The sequence below is a fragment of the Crassostrea angulata genome, chromosome 9 (assembly GCF_025612915.1).
Source record: "Crassostrea angulata isolate pt1a10 chromosome 9, ASM2561291v2, whole genome shotgun sequence".
NCBI lineage: Eukaryota > Metazoa > Mollusca > Bivalvia > Ostreida > Ostreidae > Magallana > Magallana angulata.
This window is the reverse complement of record NC_069119.1, coordinates 19,111,792-19,135,328: the sequence shown is the minus strand read 5'-3', so window position 1 is coordinate 19,135,328 and position 23,537 is coordinate 19,111,792. Positions and strand designations below refer to the sequence as shown.

The following is a 23,537-nucleotide window of genomic DNA, read 5'->3' as shown; positions in this document are numbered from 1 at the left end:
AGAGTTTGCAATTGTCTTATTCACGTTTTTTCAATTAAAATTCATTCCCCTTTGTGAACGAGCTATAAATAGAGAGAGAGAGAGAGAGAGAGAGAGAGAGAGAGAGAGAGAGAGAGAGAGAGAGAGCAAAATTTCATCCAAAATTCAATGGCCTAAAACATCAAACACGCGCATGTACTGAACTAGTACAACAGAAATTAGTAATATTAAAAAAAAATTAATCCATTGGGAGTAGGGGAATGGGTGTTACATGTAGACATTACCTTATTAAAATTTTGATAAATAATGATTCGCTTCTTGCATTTTTTTTTTAAAGTTTTCTTTACTTTTTTAATTGCCAAAAGTTTGGGTTCAGTTCGTTTCGTTCAATTTTCGTTTTCTAGAATTGAATATTAAATAAATGTCGCCTTCAAACATAAATTGAGACCCAGCAGTGTTTCCCTTATTGCTACATGCCTTAATAATTGTGAGTTCATAGAAACAACGTGAGATTATTTTGTACAGAAGTTATCTCTCTTATCAGAGGGATATTACACCTTAAAAAGCTTCTGCTTTCTGACAGTCTAGATGTATACTTTGCATGGGTTGGCCGGCGAAAGATATGTCCTTTGTTTGATTTTTTCTCTCTCTATGTGATGTGTTTTTAATAGTAGGGATATATTTTAACTTCCCAAAAAAAGTAATGCATTGCAATACTAATATATAAGGGGGAATCATTTTTAAGAATAATTTTTTTTTCAATAATATAGTGGTCTAAGCATAATAGAAGTCATTCGAAACTAACAATGCTTTAGCATAATAGAAGTCATTCGAATTCAGAAATTTAAACTGACAATGCTTTTAAAAGAACATTACAAGGTTGATTATCATAACTCCCATAAACGCATTCTAAACATTTGTTTGCTTATAGTCTGTCAAAAGATATCATGAATTCATATTTTGCTTAATTGCATGGTATTCATAAATACCTCAGGGTTCCAATGATGTCTATTCAAAAGTATGAAACATTTCCAAGATTTCTCAGTCGAAACGTCCCTGTTAGTTTATCAGGTTTCAATACAATGCTAAAACAGGTGATTTCTACGGGGATTTTGTATTGCAGCAAGCCCGGATGATAACGTTGAAAAATTGCGCGATGTATTCCGAGTGTATTCCGAATGGAGAAAAGATGTAAACATTCCCCATTATAAATCTCCAGAAAGAATCTGTTTTTGATCCTGTGAATTTGACCGAATGAAAATTGATAATGTTGTAATGTAATTATTTTGGAAATCATCACTTTGAACTATTTTAATTCTACTGCTTTCGAATTCACAGGTATGTGGTTTTTTTTAAATTTAAAATCGTCCAAATGTGCTCCATAATTATCTTGGGACAGACTATAGCTATAAAATTACAACTATGTTTGTTACATAACAAAAGTATAGATATTTATTCAAATTAAGAATTGCATGTATTTGTTTACCGTCCATTTTATATTTAGTAATTTTCAAAATTTTTAAAGTATCTTATTTTTTAAAACTTCAAATTCAATGACAATAATCGTCATGATATTGACAGAATTTGAATAAATTGTGATATGAAAGTAACAAAATTAATAATAAATTCATCGTTAATTGCAATCGTAATTTTATTAGTTCTTGAAGTAATTTTTTCTCGATTAAAGTTTATTATTAAAGAGCATTTTAAATTTGATTCTGTCCGTTTCAGATACCCCCGTAAAAAAAAAATACTATGATATTTTAACATAGATTTGTTAATCTAAACTAAAATTTAACTCTTTGAAAAGGAATCTGCAAATGCAATAGATCATATGCTGGTATAGACTGCTCCCACGACAGATCGACACCACCTTCCAATTTAACGTTGCCGGAACAAGGATTATGCAAAACAAGCAAACGAGCATGCGCGAAAACAAACGTCTATGGTGTCTTTATATCCCAAACTGTTTTTGCAAAATTGGAGGAATTTAAGGTAATTAAAATGGGATACTTTAATTTGTAAAGTTCTAATTGTCATTTGTTTTTAGTTCACCTGAGCCGAAGGTTCAAGTGAGTTTGTCTGACCATCCGTTGTCCGTCGTCCTTCTATCCATCCGGCTGTCCGTCTGTCTGTAAACTTTTCATATTTTGACTTTTCTAGAACCACCGGGCTAAATTTTAAATTAACCAAACTTTGAATAAAGCATCCTTCTTGGAAGGGGATTCTAAATTGTTAAAATAAAGGAAAAAACTATTTTTAACAGGAAGGTCATTGCAAAAGAGCGGGAGAATAGGGTCTACAAGTATGTCTTTAAAAATCTTTTTCTGAAGAACTACTGCACCAGAAATGCCAGTATTTAAGCCAAAGTGAAAATTCATATTGTTTAAATCGTTACCCTCGTAATAATCAATATTGGGGCCACAAAAGGGGTAACATAAAATAAATAGGTAAAATGTTTGAACATCCTCTGAAGAAGAACTACAATTTTTGATATAAATGTACTATGCAAGCATCCTCATACAATGTAATTTTTTAATTGTTGAAATAGTGATACCTGGACTAATACTAGGGCCATAGGAGGGATTTTTAAAAGTTTGACATAGAAATATATGAGGAAAGTGTTTAAAAATCTTCTTCTCAAGAACAACAATGCTACAGTAATTGAGATAAATATACAAGCGTTCTCATAAATTGTAGATTTTGAATTGTTAAAATTATAGTGACCCCGTACTAAAACATGGGGCACAAAAAGGGGTTAAAGTTTGCCATAGAAATATATAACGAACATTTTAAAATATATTATTCTCAAGAACTACAATGCTACAATTACGATGCAAGCATTCTTAGAAAGGGTAGAGTCTAAATTGTTTAAATTGTGATCCTTGACTAATCCTGTGGCCCCCACAAAGGTTCAATGTTTAACTTTGAAAAATATTTGGAAAATAATAAAAAAAACTAAAATAAAATGTTACAATGAACTGATGTTTACGTAGGCGATGTGACCCATGGGCCTCCTTTTTTATATTTCCAATTTTTTTTACCTTTCAGCAAAACACTGGCTTCTCAAGCAATGGACAATATATTGACAATACTAGTACAGACCATAATACTTGAAATATGCCACAATAGTTGTTTAAATTGAAACATGGCTTTAAGATACGTATTCACTACTTATCCAATTGTACACGTACTGTATGTTTTTATATACATTTTATGGCCTATGCTAGCTCCAATTAATCTGACAATAATAGACACAGTGTATTGATTATGTGAAAAAAAATATGAATAGTATTAGATAATTATTATTTGAATATAAATATATAAAGGGAAATTGTTTAAATATCTTCTTTTCAAGAACTACAATGCACTAACACTTGTGAGATTACTATGCAAGTATCCTGAAGAAATGTATATTTTAAATTAATAAAATCGTGACCACCGGTCCAGTACTGGCATTCTCAATTAAAGAAGATTCTAAATTTTAATAAATTTGATCCCTGGACTAATATTTTGACCCAAGAGAGGTTTCAAACTTTACATAGAAATATAGAGGGATCAAGTTTAAAAATATTTTGTTCTCAAAAACTAATATGCTACAGTTTGTGTAATTTCTGTGCAAGCTTCCTAAGGTAGTGTACATTCTAAATCGTTTGAATTTTGAGCCCCAAGAGGGGTTTAAAATTAAACATAGATTTATATAGAATTTTTTTTTTTAAATAAATAGAATGAAACGAACTATCCACAGGTTAGCGATATGGTCCATGGACCTCTTGTTTTGGATTGCTATTTATGAAAAAGTTAATGTTTCGGGATTTTAGAAATGTTACACAACTTTTCTTTGCTACTCAGCAAAAATATTACTAATTCTACTACAGTTATTGCCGAGATCAAAGAGATGCCGCGGACATTATTCTCCAATATACCACGAACGTCATCAGTAAATTATCAGATCAGAAATACCCATTTGTCTCGTACTGATCATGAAAGTACAACTTCAAACCGTAAAAAGTTTTAAAACCATGTCAATTTCACGTGTTAGTTCCAGTCAAAACGATGTGTATTGCCTCAAATGTTTATTTTTAAGAGATCAATACGGCTGTTCCTAGGACCTCCCTAGCACATTTTCACTGCGTGTTTTTACATAAAATATATAACGTGTAGTAGTAATTATCGTATTAAATTGCCCTTAAAATATTAGGAACATGATTCAAAGATATTTTATAAATAAGTAAAGAGTATTAAAAATCCAAAGAAAAATTCTGTCGTCTGCATGTGATTCTTTTGATCGATACACATGTAAACATTACTAACAAAACCATTGGGGTTACACGGAACAGCTGTCAAAATGACCTAGATCGTCTCTCTATAGGAGAAATGATCTGTAGAAATACTGAGCTGTTAGTAGAATAGAAATAAAGTTCTTGTTATCGTGAATGTTGCAGGATAACCTCCTCGGTCTCGAAATGTTGTTTGAAATATAAAAGCCTCGGCTAACGCCTCGGCTTTTATATTTCAAAACAACATTTCTCGACCTCGGAGGTTATTCTGCAACATTCACGAAAACTCGTACTTTATTTCTCAAGTAAACGACGGTTTATAATAGTGCGTTCGAAAGTTTTTTGAGTACGTTGCTTAAATGTTTTATCAATTTTACAAGCTAAGTATATAGGTTTCTTATGATGAATTTGTATGTCATATGATTTTAGAAAAATCTTGCTATTTGGACTCCTACATGTAACTTCCTTCCTCGTCTTTTGTTATACATATCTTCATAAAAGTTACTTTCAACTATAGTATAGCAATATTTTGATGAAATGTGAATACATTGAAAACTAGATATTAGTTAACAGTGTCTGTTTTATTTACGCACTATATTTGTATATAACTGACACACACATATTCATTCAAACGCATTTAAATTGCTTTACTAGATTACAGATTCGGGAGAATTAAAAACTGTTTCAACCAACGTCCTCGAAGCTAATTATATAAATCCTACGATGATACGAGTCACTTTTCCAACCAACTACCGGAAAAGGCGAACACCATTCAAAAACGTTTATGCAAGTGGTTTTAATATAAGTTTATCCTACGATGAAATAAACTATAGCGATTCCGTGACATTGGTCATATACAATGACTTATGTTATAGCTGCATTGCATTAACATTGGAATGCAACATGACGGTAAGGAAACACCATTGTTGACCTTTCATATTTCATAATGAATTAAAAATGTACGTTTCAATCATATTCGCATATTAATAAGATAATTAAAGTCCAACCTTTTGTTGTTATTCATTATTTATTCATTTTCAATTTTACAATATACGTAGATATAATTAACATGATTTCTTCCGAAACTAGTCTGCATGTAACAAATTTCCCGGAACAACAAATAAAGCAAATCACTCTGGCAAAAACGGTAAGTAAGATATAATACAGTAACAAATATTATATAATACTGTTGTTTCTACAACATTTGAAATAGGTTTTTTTTTTTTGTTGTTTTTTTTACAGAAAAGAGTTTTATTTACTTAACTGCGCCAAATATTTCCAATTTCACCCTGGATCATTGGGATTTTTTAAATAGAAATTAACTGTAAGGCACTGGCTTTAAGCTTTGGTAAAATGAAGGGTAACACAACAGTACCCATTTTTTGAAGATTTAGACATAATTAGAATAGGAATGGTAAAAAGTAAAATCTTTGTCTTCTTGACTAGTGATTTTAAACGTTTTATTGCAATTAGTTTATTTCAATCACTCAAACACCCAATAGGCATTCATACTTTGTTGTAGAAATGTTCCTATATCCTAAATATGTATCTTGGTTTTCTTCAATTTGCAGACATCTTCCTGCCTTTGATTATCGGCCTTTGTATTGTTTGTGTTCTCATCATTGGTACAATCACTGCCTTAATTTTAATGAAACGAAGACACACAGGTCAATTTAGGTAAATTTAAATATATACAAAGTAAATCGACCTTTGATCATCTATATTTAAAATCAAACCTAGAAAAAATGCAATACGATACATGTAATACCATATATGTCTAATGTAAACCAACATTTTATTTAAGTCCATGGTGTGTAGAGGCGAAAAAAACGCGACATGTGCCCAAGCATCCGCCAGTTCAGCGCTACGATACATTAGATCTCGACTTTAAGAAATCCACATCCCAAAATTACGAGACACTCGAGTCACCAGTGGTGGGCAGGTCCAATGCTGCATTTGACAACTAAACAGATGACATAGCAGCTTCCGGTCATCACAATGTTAACTGATCTATTGTCCTCTTATAGAATTGATTGCTACGCTTTTTTTTTTAAATCTTATTGTTTCAGAATGCTATATACTATGAAATCTTTAATATATTATTTAAAAATGCGATTATTGTTTTCCGGGAATATAATCTCCAAGCAGCATACAGCTAACGAACTTACCCATAACCTTATGTGCAAGCCAGGTTGAAAAAGAAGTTTTTGATGGGGATTTGAAGGAAGAGAGTGTAGATAAAGTATTTGTATAGTCACATATATATATATATACACAAGAATAACATATACATTGTACATGTTGTTAACTTTCGTTATTCATCTTGTTTAGCCAAATTCTGACTGATAGACATATATAATAGACAAGTTATTTTGTTTTGCTTTACTTATTCATTTTTTTGCCGGAGAGAGAGAGAAAAAGAGAGAGATAAAGATAATCTATAATATATATATATATATATATATATATATATATATATATATATATATATATATATATATATATATATATATAAATATATATATATATATACAAGTATGCTTAATACATATGTAGTTTTCAATTTTATGTTATGTTTGCGTTGCTTTATATAATTTTTATGGAGTTTAAATGTTATACAATGGTTTACTGTACCACCTTATCTTATTCTATGCAAGAATGATATAAACAGAACCTAAAAACTGATATGTATATATATTTCAAGAGTTGTAAAAAGATAAATTGTTATACTGTTTTAAATATTAGTTTTTTCGATTTCTGAATATATTTAAACTGCTTCATTGCACTTATTTTCAATGTGCTAGTAAGCGTTTCTTAATATCGTATGTATTTTTATATTACGTATAACATGCTTTAGTCGGAGTTCATAAATAAACTGCTTTCATTATACAATTTGGGTTCGTTTTAATATCTTTACTACCAATGTTCTTTTCATTTGTTATTCTCTTGCTCAAATTCAAACACTTTGGTTAATACTATGAATGTGGTGTGTCCTGTCCTCAAAAATGTACTGGGGGATACGCCATCAAAAGTTATCAATTATGAAATATAGAATTAACTAAACTGCTGTATTACAAATTTGATTCTATAAAGACACAAACATGCAGTAAAAATATATAGAGTGCTCAATGTAAAACGATATGAAGTGTTTAGGGAGGCTGATTGGTTAACAAATTAAGATCTGCCTTATATTTTTAACAAGAGGCCCATGGGCAACATCGCTTACCTGAGCAACAATAGGCATGATAAAATAAGCTCAACGAAGTCATAATAAAAAAATATGTAGACAATGTGGTATATTACATGTAGATCCTGTATAAAGTTCACCCCCCCCCCCCAGATATTCTTGTGTTTATGATCTAGTCCCAATTGATTTGATAGTCCTATCACATGTTGAGCATTGCAGTTCTCAAAAAGATCCTAAACAATTGTTTAAAAACGGGATATAAACCTACATCACACTCTTAACCCCTTGTGAGGACCAAGAATCGTCCAGTGGCTAAAGTCTACACAATTTTAAAGAATCAGCAATATTTCAAAATGTTTGCATGTAAGTAAAACCATACATGATAACATTTCAGTTTTTGTGAATTATTAAAATGATTTCTTTTGTACAACTAGATCCCCAATGTGGCCCAAACCTACTCCTCAAAATTTTGATTTTACCGAATTTAAATCCACACTATCTGAAATTGCTTTCACCTAAGTTACTACCCCCCCCCCCCCGCCCGTTGTGACCTCATCCTGCCACCGGGAATAATGATTTGACCAAATGTGAATCTTAGTTTCTGAGAAGATTTTAACAGACTCCTATGTAAAAATTCGACCCCCCATTCTGGCCCCATCGTACCCCGGGAATCATGCTCTTCACAACTTTGAATCTACACTACCTGAGGATGCTTCCACATACATGTAAGTTTCAGCTTTCCTAGCCAAATGGTTTTCAGAAGAAGATTTTGAAAGATTTACTCAATATATTCCTAATATGTAAAATTCGCCCCATAATTGTGGCCCCACCCTTCCCCCTTAGGGTCATAATTTTCACAACTTTGAATGTTTCATTTTTTCAATGAACGGAAATGTATCGATCTGCATAAGACTATTATATGCAGAAATGCTTCAAAATCAATACACAGCGTTTGTATCGTATAATATTTTGACTTTATGGCATAGCAAAGACTTACATGTACATGTAGCTATGGGCGAATTTATTGATCAAAAACTAGTTCGAGTTTAGGTTTATGGTTTGATAATAGTTTCATATCTGTTTGAAACCAGTTGGGTGGTTCGAAGGTTTAGCACTAAATGGAAAGTTAGTTTAGAGAAATGGCTGTCATTGCACTAGCATACCTATTGGATTTGTTCTTGAAATATAAAGAAGATAATCTTTGAACTCATCTGCATTTGCATGAAAGTCTTTATTAAACAGTGCAGACAATTTTTTCCTGGCAATACCCACATATTAGATTATTCTGCGAACCCATTGCAAAATTGGCTTTTAACACCATATCAATATTTTGGAAAAGTGAATGATGCTATGAAAGACTATATTAATATTCATTTTTCTACACGTATATCAATATAGATCATTGGTTCACTCAAGGCGTTTGAAACAAGTTAAAAATGACACTGGTTTCAAGTGAAATATCCACTAATTACGTGGTCTTAGCTCAAAAACCAGACAAATCTTGTTGATTTCAAAGAGCCGTAGTTGAATGGCCAGCAATGCATTACAATGTGTACTAAAAAAATGTTATGAGCATATCTTTCAATGCATTCTTTTTTTTCATCAACCACTTTGAAAGTTTTTCCTTTGCCTGTTGTAAATTACAAAGGGTAATTCTCAGTGTTTGTATTAATGGAATCTCTCTCTCTTTCACATTATTATTTTGGTCAGTACTATATGTACTATCATAGATCCTTTGAGACACATAATATCTAGGTTGCTTTTATAGATCCACTCCCTCTTGACTTGATTTTAAAATCAAAAATCATTTTTCACAGGTCCTTCTTACATGGTTCCCGCCCTGGTGGTGACAAAGAATCGCCTGAAACTTGTTCCCTGCAGTCGTTCCCATGGTATCCAGACACAGTCCTTTCTCCATATTACGTACGTATATTACATGATTCATATATGAAAACGATTGCTCAGTAGCGCATCTATAATATCATGAGATTATTTCATCAAATTTTACCATTTCACCGTAGAGTTGCAGGCATGTGTTTGGTAAATTTTTAATCAATTAAAATAATATTAAGATAAAACTTAATTCGATTATTTTATATAATTTCATGTCTCGACGGTATTGTGAGCCAAAATTGTAAATAGAGAAAAATGTGCATAAATCACATTCTTCTAAGCTTTTTCAATATGCTTTATTGTAATAGAGTTTTAACATACATATGTATTTGATGTGACATATTTTTTTTATCTCAGTTATAACCTTCTTGATCCATTTTTGGATTTATTGTTCTATAGATAATAAATATTACAGAGCAGAGGGTTTGTCATTTTTTTCGTTGGTTTCATAAATATAATACACCTACCTCGCCGCTGTACAGAGCTGTTTCGGGAAGTTTCATGTCTGGTAGCATTGTTTTTATCCACAACTTTTGCACCCCAGACGATTTCGTAGGTCTTTTCTTTCAGATACATTTCCATAGTCCCCCTGCATATAATCATGCAATATACACTTGATCAAAATTAATAATTAAACAAATCTTCCCAGCCGTTATCGACAGATATGAAAAATCATAGTATTTAAAAAAAAATAATAATAATAATAATAATTTTTCAAATGGACCTGTTACGGCAAATTAAAACTATGTATGCAGTCTAAAATATTAGATTTGATCACAAACCAGATCGTAGTTGAGTCTTTCGTAATAGATGTGCTTATATTCGTCCATCCTGACCTCCGCTGTGCGCACCGCATTTTTGCGCAAAATATCTCTGAAACTTTTGCCCTATTTGTAGGGACTCATGGAACGGAATAAATGGGCGACGTGAGAACACGGGTGGATCTCGAGGCTTCCTCCACACATCCAGACCTAATTAAAGGATACAGCTAAAAGTCATGTACTGTAAAAGTAGAAATTTTAGCGCTTTTTAAAAAAGATGATAATTCTGGTTGTATTAAAGTATATTTTGAAAGAATAGCTTTTTTTTGGTAGATTGTATTACATGAAATTAATATAATGATTTTTAATTTAACACATGTTAATGCACATGAATCTTCGCTAGCCAAGGGTGGCGATCCGCTCCTCTACTCTTTTCGAACAGAGAAGAGGAGCGGATCGTCCCCCTTGGCTAGCGAAGATAGTGTACATATTACACACTCGCTGTATACCGGCATCTTATTTTTTCGATAAAGCCACAGTAACTACATATCAAATAAAACTAGAAAACCGTGAAGAAAAAAATAATTATAAAAAAGAGGAGTTCCTCTTGTATTTCCACATTTTCTATTTTCTTTTCTTCACACTATTAATGTATTGCATACACTGAACGAGATCTCCAGGTTTTCTCCTCCCCAGATATCCATTCCATGATCATATGTCCCCATCTTGGTGAAGTAGGCTCGGTTTATGGAAAATAACCCGCCGGCAATTGTAGGCGTTCTTTGAAGTTAAAATATACAAAAATATACTCTTCAATTCACTTCTAGCATTTAACTTCGTTATAAACGATGCTTAACTTAAAATAAAAAAAAATCACCTGCAAGTTTTAGACTGTATGTTGAGACTCTGCATGTACTTAAAACTGAGTTAACTTATTATTTTATTTTATTTGTAGAATATCGATGTTTGACTACTATGAAGTCTTCTCATACATACTTCCAAGGTTCAGATTGGCCATGCTTGGCTTTTTCTGTTTTGTTTAGAGTCAGCCAATTGAATCCCATGTTGGCGATTTCGAATGTCCCCAGATTTCCGATCTCGTTACCACCGCATGCTAGAGATCGATCACTTATCATATCTATGACAGGGGCCACAACTCGTGTATGATTTTCTGCGACTCTCGCAACAACGGTTCTAGCCAACCTATAATGAAGGCCAATATAAAATTCTTGAAAAGGGTTAAGTATTAACACATATTAAGCAACCACCATAGATGGTAAGCAAGTTTTAAGAAAACGATTTTTCTCTTAAAGAGACTTAACTCCTGTTTGCATTTATCTTAATATTGATTTTCAAGTGTCAAGTAAGACTATTACATATTGAAATACTAATCTCTTTAAGATTTAGCACCGAAATGTATTCTGAAATTGTGAGCATTGTATAACATTTTAGACAATTTTTTAGTTTACTATTACAAAATAAAATTTCATACATTCAAGTGGAAAGAGGGATGATGAACTTAAGGTGGTTCTATACACCCACAGTTTATTCCAATTTTCAATAGAAGACCACAAAACATATACTTATCAAATATTAAAATGATGATAGGGATACTATAGGTATTTTTAAAGAATTTTTTAATGTTTTTTCGTGTTTTTGCAAAATATTTTTTTAAAAAGACAGCTATTAACAAATTGAGAGAATTTTTTTGTCATATGATGGATATTTCCTTCGGACACATAAAAAAATTATAACACTTCTTAACATTCAAAAATGTTATTATTGCAATTTTTTTTAGTATTTCCCCAAAACATAATTGTTCATATTTTCTTACTCTGTTGACAAATCATCTGAAAAAGTTGCTTGATGTTATAAGAAAATGTATTTTAATAAATGTGACATAAAAAATTGAATGAAAATCATTGCAAATAAACACAAAAAATATTTCAAATTTTATTTGGTATGAAAGTTCCTCAGGTAAGGGTTATCGTTCCTAAGTCTCAAGGCCCAAACACCTTGGGGACTTTTCATTTCTGAGTTGAAGAAAATTTCCCAAATATAATGTTGGAATGATAAATACATACATTATAGGCCTGTATAATTGAAAATATTCGCTTTAATGCAAAACTAAGTCAAATAAATAAAGGGGAACATTGGCTAGGCTAATAGGATTTATGTAGCCCAACCTGAGAGAAATTCAAAGCAAACCTCCCATCCCCTTAAGATGTCGATATTTATGTGCATTAAAGTATATTATAATTGAAATATTTTCACCGTTTTATAATTTTCTTTCACAGTATTCAACCAAAAATACGTTTTAGAAAATTTTGGAAATTTAAAAAAGATTATCGTTCTCAACAGGAATCGAACTCATAACCTACAGGTTTGTAGTGAACCCACTAATCCACTGCGCTACGGTGTATCATATCGATGAGGGGAAAGCAACTATTTAAAAAATCATACTTAATTTCATTGTTAATTTCGATAAAAAAAAAACCACACAACGTGAAGGTGTCACATACCACATTACTTGTAAGTAATGAATTTTCCAATTATCAAATTTAATCTATTCATTTAACAAATTTTTCAAAAGAGCGGTCCCCATACATTTCGCCTCAGTTTAAATCAGCCATTACCGTTACCATTACCTGTTTACAGCTGTTAAATAGACGGAAATAGTTCTACAGTGAAGTCAAATAAAACAAATAATACATATTCAAAAAAAAAATTCTTTTTCACTCAAGAAAACGTAACAATTTTTTTGAAACGGACTTTTTCTTCTTTCAATTTAGACAAAGCTTTTATTTCAATGATGATTAATATTGTCTCTCGACAATTTTGTGACGATCGAATTGATAAAGCATGCGCAGATCTAGAGGTGGCGGGGGGTGTCCAGAGCCCCACCCCCATGCAAAATTCAAATTTTTAAAATTTGAATTATAAAATTACCAAAAATATGTTCGGACCCCCCTCTGGCAAACTCAAATAACCATCGGACCCCATTTCGAAAAAAATTCTGGTTCCACGCATGTAAAGTGTGGAATCTTATTTCTGTGAGAGTTATCTCTCTTAATACACAAATGTTCAACTTGAAGTGATACGCATGTACTCTATGAACATAATATAATTTTTCCATGTCCAATGTAAGGATACCTGGGGTTCCTGATATCGGGCAGCCTCCGGTGTACGGAAATCATGTCACTGGCGTATTGATTGAAGGAGTTCCTCTTGAACAATTCATCGTAACGTTTTTGTTGTTCCGGCGAAAGCTTTCTTCTGTCAATTCGGACAGGATTTCCAAACTCACCTATAACACGCATTGAAAATATTGATAAAGAGTTAGGCTACCTCTGGGTTTTAGATAAATAGTGAAACTACTTTTTTCAGCTAGGAACAAATTCTTAAAGCTAGGATCAAACAAATTTTATTACAAAAAGAATGCATTGATTTAGCTATTCCTCTAATTGTTAATATTTTATCCCAAATACGACAAAATAAAATTGGATTGTATATAAAATGCCTCATAAATTTATCATTATGATAATCTTCCATGAAGTTATTTAAGGTTCAACTTGGCTGGTCAACAAATTGACCATGCATCAGATGTACTTAAAAAAATCAGGAATAATTTTCATGCCATAAGAAACAAATTAAATACATGTGTTCAAATTTAAACTCTGAATAGCTTCTTATAGCTTTATCGTTCGATCTACGGACTCTTCTTCTCAATGAGATTAATACAGTTTAAATTTACCACGACTGTGCAACCTTCTTAAGTTTAAGATGACTTTGCGCTTTTGAACCATTTTAACAAGACCTTTGACTTTCAGCAGGACGTACATGTAACATTCTATTTCTTGCGTCAAAACAAGTTTAAATGACGTTTGTTTCAAGTGAAATATACACAGATTGCGTAGTCTGAGCTCAAAAGCCAGACAAAAGTTGTTGATTTCACAAAGCCTTGGCTGAGTGGCCGGCAATGAAATAGACAGGCCTTGACACAACTACCCTATGTCCAAGATCTTGTTAAAATGGTTCTATATATTGATAATTTGCTGTAACTATACTTGCACCTGTTCGTTATAGTCAAGTTTTACTGTAGAACTTTGAACACCTACCTGGGGCATCAGGTGGTGCTAGTTTCTCTAGGTGTCGGAGTCTGTCTCGCTCAGAAACTTTCACAGACGCCAATGTTGTATTCTTCTCTCTGACAATTGATGAATTCCGTTGTACGAGATATTTCGAATTAATGGGTTGTTTTTCGTGGTCTCTTGCAATAGCTGTTGACTTGAAACCAGATGAATTTTGAATCTGTTGACTATCTGAGTTCCTGTTGACATCTTTCGACATTGCTTTAAATGACAATTCTTTCTTCCATTTCCGTAATATTTCCTTTCGTTTCAAGTTTTCTTGGCGTTTTAGCAATACCGATTGATTAAAATGTGGTTTATTTAAATGATCGCGAAGATGTCCAATTTTATCAGGTTTCTTGATGACGTTTGCAATCTTAAAACCATTTGGATCGAATTTTTTTAATCTAGTTTTATTTATTTCATCTTCAATGTCAAACAGAAATAGCGTTACAAACATCCAAACAGACGATACGAGGAAAACGATCCCCAGCAGCTGAATCCGGAGCTTTTTACCCATAATTCCTAAGTCAGGAACCACAACGCAGATCTACAGAAATCTATAAGAGATGAAAAATCACATAGTTTTAATTCAGTGTTAAGCAAATGAAAGACTAGTTCATTATTACACGTATATGATAACCCTGACAAGCATGGATCCAAAAAAAAATTTCCAGGGGAAGAAATTTTAATTTTGCCGGGGGGGGGGGGGGAGGGTCTATGGACCACCCTAACCCTCCCTCTAGATCCGTGCATGACCCTTTTTTCAAATATTTATTCACGTGGAATATATTCGAAATCTGTTCACACTGTTCAAAAGAGAAATATATCATAAAAATCAATCTAGTTTTGATTAAACATGTTTATATATAACCAGATAGCCGTCTTGGTCATATTTTTAATAACATGTAGTCGAAAAATAATATATGCTATACGGAATCTAATCATATATTATTTGATATCACCAGTGTTGGTAAATATGTTCAGAGCTTCGACAGTCATACAATACAATTAAATTGTGACGAATACTTCATTATTTTTGGTCAAGCAGAACATTGGCTATACACCTGATTCAGAAGATAATAGCTACGGAGCTGATGTCGCTATAGGTCAAATATATAGAAATCATGCTCAGTGTGAAGTGTTGATTGTTTATAATGATAATATAATTATCAATGATTATACCACTTGGACAGAACTAATCTGAATTATTTTTCTCTTTGTGTGAATAATCATATATAAGCTTATGGAGAGAGAGAGAGAGAGAGAGAGAGAGAGAGAGAGAGAGACAGAGAGAGAGAGAGAGAGAGAGAGAGAGAGAGAGAGAGAGAGAGAGAGAGAGAGAGAGATCGTTGGGGCGTACGGGAGATGTTGGAAACTGCTAGTCAGTCAGATAGATTGAGATTTGAATTTGTAAGACTTTGAAAGTTGCTTTGTAAAATCTATACGATCACGCTTTAATAAATTATTGTTCAACACCAAACTGCAGCACTTATCATTTCTGGAGTGGACAAGGAACTGAAACAACCCATAGGCTTACATATATCTAAAAACCCAATGTATTAAAATCACAATAAGGATGATTATACATGTACAGTTAATGAACTTGACAATGTGTAAATATAAATACCGTCTATTATCAGGGAAACAGTGTGCAGATAAATATCATTTTTAGTTTGTATTAGTATTCGATTTCTTACTGGACACACTTACCTTTATGTTTTACTGGTGTCCTGCTTCATGGAAAAAAATATTTCACTATGTACGTTTTTCAAATATGATATTTCTTAATTTATGTTACTTTTGCAGTAAATGTCAGTGAAAACCAGCGAACTTGAGTACTATATAATTTAATGTTAAAAGTATTCTGAAATTGAAATTTTAAAATTTTTGAAATCCTGTGGTTTTTTTTAAATCAATGATTAGCAACAGATATACTTCTTTATTGACCAAAACTTTCCGAACATTTAAAACCTGTAGGTGTTATCAGAATCTCTTTCGTCAGAATCTATATGACGTATATGAGTGTGTCCACCAAATAAATCATCAGCCATTCAAAATTGAAAAGTAAATGGACTTTCGAGTAAACATTGAAACAGTGAATACGGTAATAGCTGACCACTTATAAAAATCAGATTAAATAGAAAGTAAATTACAAGAACTAAAAAAAAAAGAACAACAACGTACCTTTACCGGACATACAAGACTGCCATCTTCTGTTGTGCAATCGATCAAGGTTTGGGAAGATCCACGCACTCAGAAATTGATCGGGCCTCATCCAGATGTCGCCCTGTCTCCGCCATATTTTCTTTTGAATCCAGCGGTGACATCGTGTACACACAAATCTCATAGATTGACCTGTTTTATTTAATGATTATATATAACAACGATTCATGATCTAATTCTCTCCTTTATTAGAACTACATCAATAACACAGGTGAGATGTGTGTTACAAATACTGTGGTTTCATTAATATTCAAGGGCATCAAATTTCGTGGATAAAGTGAAAATCACAGTTTCAAGGATATGTAATTTCATGGCCAATGACCCTATCAATACAAAATGTTAATAAAAATTGCACTTCAAAGAACATTTAATTTCGTGGATGAACTAAACAACGAAATCCACGAAAATTGGTATTCAACGAATATTGATGAAACCACAATATAGACAAATAAAACCAAATAACAGGTACATGTATGGTAATATTAACCGTACAGTAAAATGATTTCTTTAATTCAAGTTTGACTTTAAAAAAGTTTTTTTTTTTAAATTAAGTTTTAAAATACTTCTAATGAGTCGTCAATAATGCTACTTAATTCTTGTACAAACTGTATTTTTAATTAGTATTTCTTTGATGATTGACTTTTGTGTATTATTTGATTTTCACTTGCGTAAGAAAACCCACATACTAGGTGAAATATACATCTGAAATAAAAAAAAAATCAATAAGTTGGACTATATTCTTAACTTATTCTCATGAGGTACATGTAATACCGGTAAATTGTTTGGCCGCTTATAAGTATTCTTCTCTTAAAAATGCCGACAGTGAGCACATGCATGTACCTAGCTACCATTTAGAAATATATCATACAATTTTCAGGATTTTTCAGTCATTTGTTAGATCATATATAGCCTATATGATATGAGTCAAATTTGGTCCCATAATTCGCCATTTTTAAAGTGTTTCAGGTACATTAGATTGTTGTGTTATTTTCTAGAAGAGTTGATATCAAATACATTTTTCACTTAATTATTTGATTTATTTGCACTTACTGGCAATATATGACGTCAGAAGAGACGCTATTTTTAGAATTCAATCAAAATCATTCATTTATTGACATTTTTCCTATCTTTTTTCGAATGGGAAAAATAGAGCGACGCTTTGAACAAGAACGAACTTTTCGTCACTTATAAATACTGGATTGATACATCTTTGGTGAAAATATTTTGTTTCTTCAAGCAATCGCTCAATGTTTTGCTTAAAGAAAAACGGCTTGAAAATGAGACAAAATGCAAAAATGGCGAGAAAAGGTCAACTTTATGATGTCATATTTCTAAATTGTGGGCACTTAAATCAAATTGAAGATTATGGAAAAATACATTTAATGTATATCTTTACACAGAAAACAAAGAATTACACTGGTTTGAACATATTTTATTATATAGGGTTCGAACACAAGTTCTTGCAACTTACTAGGCTCTCACACAATTACAAGTAATTTGCAATTGTCATAAAACATGGTATAATACATATATATTGAAAAAAATGGTAAAGAACAAAATAATATACTTTTATAAATCTGCGAGAATTGATTATAAAGTTCTACACAGCTGTGAAAATTCTAACATTAGTTTTATAATCTAGGTTGTCATTACCCCATAGTAAAGTATGCGAATCTATAATACCTAAATTTTGTATTTGGAATAGTTAAGGTATTCCTTGCATTAGACAATAGTTTGCAAACAAATAAAAAATAATATACATATCTTTTTTCTTTCGACATATGCAATTTGGAGAATCAACAATATTTCTTCTGTGTAAATCATAATTTTGAATTAGTAAACAATTGTGTCTTAATTTGGTATAAATGATGTTAGCTACTCTGTTACCATGAAAAAAAATATTTAGGTAGCAAGGGACAGTTTCGAATAAAGTACCCGTCAATATTTTTGTAAAAATGAGAATTGCTGTACTTGAAGGCTTATGAGTGTTGCTAAAATTCATGAACTGATTTTTAATGATTATCATTAGTTAGAGGGGTGTCTCTTGATATGCAATATGTAGGCCCCTTATGTTAGGTACATGAGAATCAGAGGTAAAATGCGAAACCTGCGGCTATGACTGTTGTGCTGACTTTACACAGTGAAATTGCAAGTTACAGACGGGAGGTAAAATAACACGAAAAGTAGGTGGATGGGACATTGTAAACTATACAGCGGTAAGTTTCTGACATGTGATAGTGCAACATGCACGCGGTACGGAAGGTCAACCCTCTGCAGGGAATTAACTGGGGGAGGTCTAAAAAGCTGAAAAATCATGAAAAATTAGCAAAATATGAAAGGGTCAAAATCTCATCAAAACCAGTATGTAGAGAATTTTACAGGTTTTGACTAGTAATTTTCTTCAGAAATTGGTGATTGGCCTTATAAAGAGTGAATTAAAGGTATTTGTGCTGAATGGGAACTGAGGAAATTCTAGTTACAGAGTTCCGAAGACATGCATCCCTTGGCTACAATGAATTGTATAAAAAAAACTGTCCCCTGCCACCTTAGGAACTTTTGAATCACTGCTATTATTAGAGGTGCTTCTTTGAAACTGGCGGATGGATGTTGATTTTTTTTATATCCGAATTTAGTGAGTTCCATTTGCCTATAGCATCTGGAATAAATGATTCTTTTATATGTACCATACTTAACTCAAGGAGGTATATAATTGTCTTCATAACGAGTACTGTATCGAGAATTATCTTTCCTATAAATGTTAGCAATACCACTAAGATATTATGGTACTTAATTGTAATGAATTTTGTACATAATCGTTAGTTTAGCTATTTCCTTCTTTTAGATAGAGAGTCCCAACCCGTTTCAAAATACAATGATTCCTTTGAGGCCAAAAATGAAAGTCCCGTGACAATTCTTGCGGCGTGTAGCTGTACTTTTTCTAACTTTACAATTTCTGCGGAAGGACAAACATCCATGAACCAAATTACATATTATAAATGATGATGTTCATTTAAGGGGGCCATTATAAGCTCAAATCATATATAGTCCTTTATCACCCAACACTTCACATAAATAAAGCAATGCTTGTTGAATTCATCTTCATAAAACAGCCGTTTGCTAACAATAAATTGGTGAATTAACACGCGATAAATACACGAACTGTTTTGATGTAAAATAGAATTGCGTAAATTGAGAAAAATGTCGAGTCGTATGAATTATCACACTTTCCACTCGCATAAAAAGTCATCTAACAACCAATAAACATGTAATTTGCAATTTGGAATTCGGTGATTTTTAATGAATATTGTTGAAGGTAGAGCGAAACCAACCTCATTGCGCAAGTTGGCAGGAAATCAGGTGGAGGCTATTGTTCAATGTTTGCTAAATTACATTTCCCTAACGATTGTGTACATGCTTAATGTTAATTTGAAATATAATCACGCATGAAATACGTTTGTCATTCAAGATACCTTTATAGTCTTGTCTGTTTTCTCTAATAGATGTGTATTTTCGATATCTCCTTTACACGAAAAATGTAATTTAAAATATGTGTTTAGTGTCACAATCAATAGATTTATTCATTCTTACTATTTTCCTATAGGGTATCTCTGATTTTTATTCTATGTTCATATCCTTTTTGGTGCCTCAATTTTATCAATTCAGGTATTGGTCAATATTGGACTATACTCGGACTGTTCTATTTGTTTACTATGATGCTATATATACCCATGTTTTGGTCAGTGAGCCGGGGTCCATTAGCACGCACTGCAGTAGTAACACGATGTATAGCTAAGTGTATTTTTTACGGTAACCATCTCCATTAGGGGTAAGTTCGTTTTTCCTTATACTTTAGTCTTGTTTATAATATTTAAGACTTTAACTGTTCTTATACGTGTTCGATAGTATTTTCGTGTTAACGTTTTACATACTTGTTTATTTACCGTAGAGTTATGGTGCGTTTGTGTGACAAGCGTGGTTTGCTAGTTTATTTGTGAGTTTCTATGTCGTAGTCTTATACGGCGTTATTGGTCATACATTGACTGTTTTGTGATGTTAAGGGGTCTTATACACTTAACTTTATTGCATGTTAAGAGGTCTTATACGCTTAACTGTGACAGTGGTTGATACGTTAAGGGGTCTGATACACTTAACGGTTTTGTAGAGCGAGTATTGTTCGGTGTGATTGTATGGCGTGCAGTTGCGGTAATTAGGTAAATAAGTATATTGTGAAAGTGAAACGTTTAATTGAAAATATTGTTATTTATATATAATTAAAAGGTTCCAGCAAGGCTCCAGCAATGTCCCAGTGATCATTCGGCCATAGTCACCTGTGTTCCGGTATTGAACATCTTACCACCCGTGTAACCTCCTTCGAGTATTCACTTACTACGCTGGAAGCCGGTGGACGGAAGCCGTCATCTTAAGACGTGGTACCGAAGGAGGACACATTGGAGGAACACTGGAGGGACACTGCTGTCCAATATACCACCATAGGACATTGACGAATCAGATATTAGAAACATTTTTTTTTTTGTTAATATTTTGTGTGTGTGAATGTGTATATTTGTAAATTTATTGATTTTATATATAGATAAAGATTGTAAATACTTATTGTTGTTTTCCTTGCTTGACTGGTTAGACACACGACGGCTGTCGTGACATTTAGGTTATGTCGGGCATTGAACATTTTTAAGTTTAGCCCCCTAAACATATACAAGTATTTGATGATAAATATTTGGATCAGCACTGGATAGAGATCATACATGCTAGACACCCCCTACTTTGTGTCCACCCTAACTCGGGGATTATGCGTTCTATTGAACAAACTTGATTCTAAACTACCTAGTGTGCTTCCACACAAGCTTTTCAGGCCAAAAGAGAAAACACCTTTTAAAATAATATCAAAATTTAAATAGACTTGAATTCCCTTTGCCTAAGGATGCTTTGTGCCAGGTTTGGTTGCAAATGGCCAAGTGGGTCTGGAGAAAAAGTAAATACATGTAACGGAAGGACGGACGGACAGACCGACGCTGGGCATAAAATGATCAGAAGAGGTCAATTGAGCTTTTCAATGAGCTAAAAATAGAAAAAATGACAGAATACAATTAAATGAATCTTTATTGCAGGACAAAGCAGCTACAGGTACAATTAAAATGTTTTAAAAAAATCAACAATCTTCGTCTATAGTAGTTGAAACGAATAGGTTTGAGTATTTACCTTTTGATTCATGCAGCAGCGCACAAACATTGTTATCTATTACGGGAAGAATCATGTGAAATTACATTGATCCCTGGTTACGAATGTTTGCACAGTGATATGGAATGACGTAATATGAGAAAGAATTAACAACTCTTTAGAACTTCCTTTTCTTTGCACAATAAAAAGCTTTTCTTCCATGCACTAAACTTTCGGGTAATGTGATTTTTTTTCTTCATTTTCTCACCATACTCTGTCAAACATTTATGATTATCATATCATACTTGTTCTTTATCAATTTTTCGGTAAAAATACTTTATTTTCCTGTACAATGTACTCGTACATGTAATTTCTACTACTTAGTTAGCAAAACTATTATGGTACACCAGTACTTGGAATATTTTTATTTCGAGATGAAATTACAGGTACCTTATATAAAAATAAACAAAATGAAATTAATATCCGACTTTCACGTACATGTACTAGCATGTATATATTTTGTGTTAAAAACTATTCTATATAAGCCTAAAGCGGAACAGTTTTACTTTGTTTGGTATAGAGAAATTGTTCAAAACACCTATGGTGTTTGTTTTGACATAGTCAGTTGATTTTATATATGGCATTCAAAGCATGAATTTACATGATGAATGACGCAATCCTATATAATCTACAAGAGAAACAGATGATGCCTGCATTAGATTGTTATATACACAGGGGCCAAGCCCGTTTTAACATTAATTTCAATGTAACCATAAATATTTATTTATTTATTTATTTATTTATTTATTTATTTATTTATTTATGGTTATATTTATCTATTTATGGTTACATTGAAATTAATGTTAAAACGGGCATGGCCCTTGTGGTTTTATAGATAGTTTTGAATTCTTTGAATTACAAAACCTTAATATAGCACCTTCACCGGCTCTTGGGAGAGTCGTTCAATGCCTGCATTGGCTCTAGAGAGCACAAGCGAATGCACACATTTGCTCCTGTGCCAACATTCGGTAGAGTCGATCATCAATACCTTTACATTCAATCGTAAAATGCCTGCATTGGCTCTTCTATAAACGATAATCCAACCTTTCACGTTCAGTCATTTTATCATTAATTTTCATTTCATTTATGATATAATCATATCATTATATAATTATATCAATGATATTATCGGCAAAGTCAACTGCTCAATTGGAATTTCACGAATTGATCAATGTGCACTTGTGATCAAAAGAGAAGCTAACCACAATGAGAATAAACAATATAGAAATGTAATTGATGGTGGTGTTACAATAAATGTCAATTGAGAGAAATATGTAAATTAAACCGTAATGTTTGTAATAGGTCAGATTTGGGATTGCAATCAAGCGTCATTCAAAATCGATAAAATACACTGAGCTCTCTCTTTGATAGTGAAAGCCAATTTTAATGTCATCCAAACATAAAAAATTCTCAATATATTTAAAAAAATATTGATATATTTTAAGACAAAACAATTTATTGTACAAACTTTCTATTTTCATACCTACACAAATTTCAAATCTTTGATGATTAGTTAACTGCACAAATCAATCCCTTAATACTAACTATTAAAGAACAAAAATGAAAAAGAAAATTCATCACATCTGATAATTTTTATAATACCAAACGGGACGTTTTAGAGTGCACTAAATCGGAGAGAAAATAGAACAAACCAAAAACACAATCTTGCGTTGAGATGGTAAATGCTGACAAATGTGGATACCCTTCACCGAAAGTTAATCAATTATAAAAGGAAATTTACATTTCATTATTACTTTTCTAAAGGCTAACTTATCTGCCGTAAGTTATCAACCTAAGAGTCCACCAATTATGCTCTTTGTTAAGAAAGTTAATACTTCCTGATTTT

The 23,537-nt window shown here is 32.3% G+C and overlaps 2 protein-coding genes across 2 annotated transcripts in view; one reads left to right on the top strand and one right to left on the bottom strand.

Moving 5' to 3' along the window:
* Window positions 1–6,662, top strand: part of LOC128162536 (von Willebrand factor D and EGF domain-containing protein-like) — a 32,266-nt gene extending 25,604 nt beyond the window's left edge. Inside the window, exons 14-19 of the mRNA XM_052825765.1 lie at window positions 1,790–1,974; window positions 4,914–5,168; window positions 5,349–5,406; window positions 5,831–5,936; window positions 6,064–6,222; window positions 6,389–6,662. Coding sequence (XP_052681725.1) covers window positions 1,790–1,974; window positions 4,914–5,168; window positions 5,349–5,406; window positions 5,831–5,936; window positions 6,064–6,222; window positions 6,389–6,455 — 830 coding nt within the window. The 3' untranslated portion in view covers window positions 6,456–6,662. The remainder of the gene's footprint in view (window positions 1–1,789; window positions 1,975–4,913; window positions 5,169–5,348; window positions 5,407–5,830; window positions 5,937–6,063; window positions 6,223–6,388) is intronic.
* A 6,548-nt stretch (window positions 6,663–13,210) lies between these two features.
* Window positions 13,211–16,539, bottom strand: LOC128162184 (polypeptide N-acetylgalactosaminyltransferase 5-like). Its single transcript, XM_052825370.1, has 3 exons — window positions 16,418–16,539; window positions 14,219–14,790; window positions 13,211–13,407 (listed from the first exon to the last, which is right to left on the bottom strand). Exons 2-3 carry the CDS (start codon window positions 14,748–14,750, stop codon window positions 13,211–13,213), a joined length of 729 nt encoding a protein of 242 aa, XP_052681330.1. The 5' UTR covers window positions 14,751–14,790; window positions 16,418–16,539.
* Window positions 16,540–23,537: the final 6,998 nt, after the last annotated feature.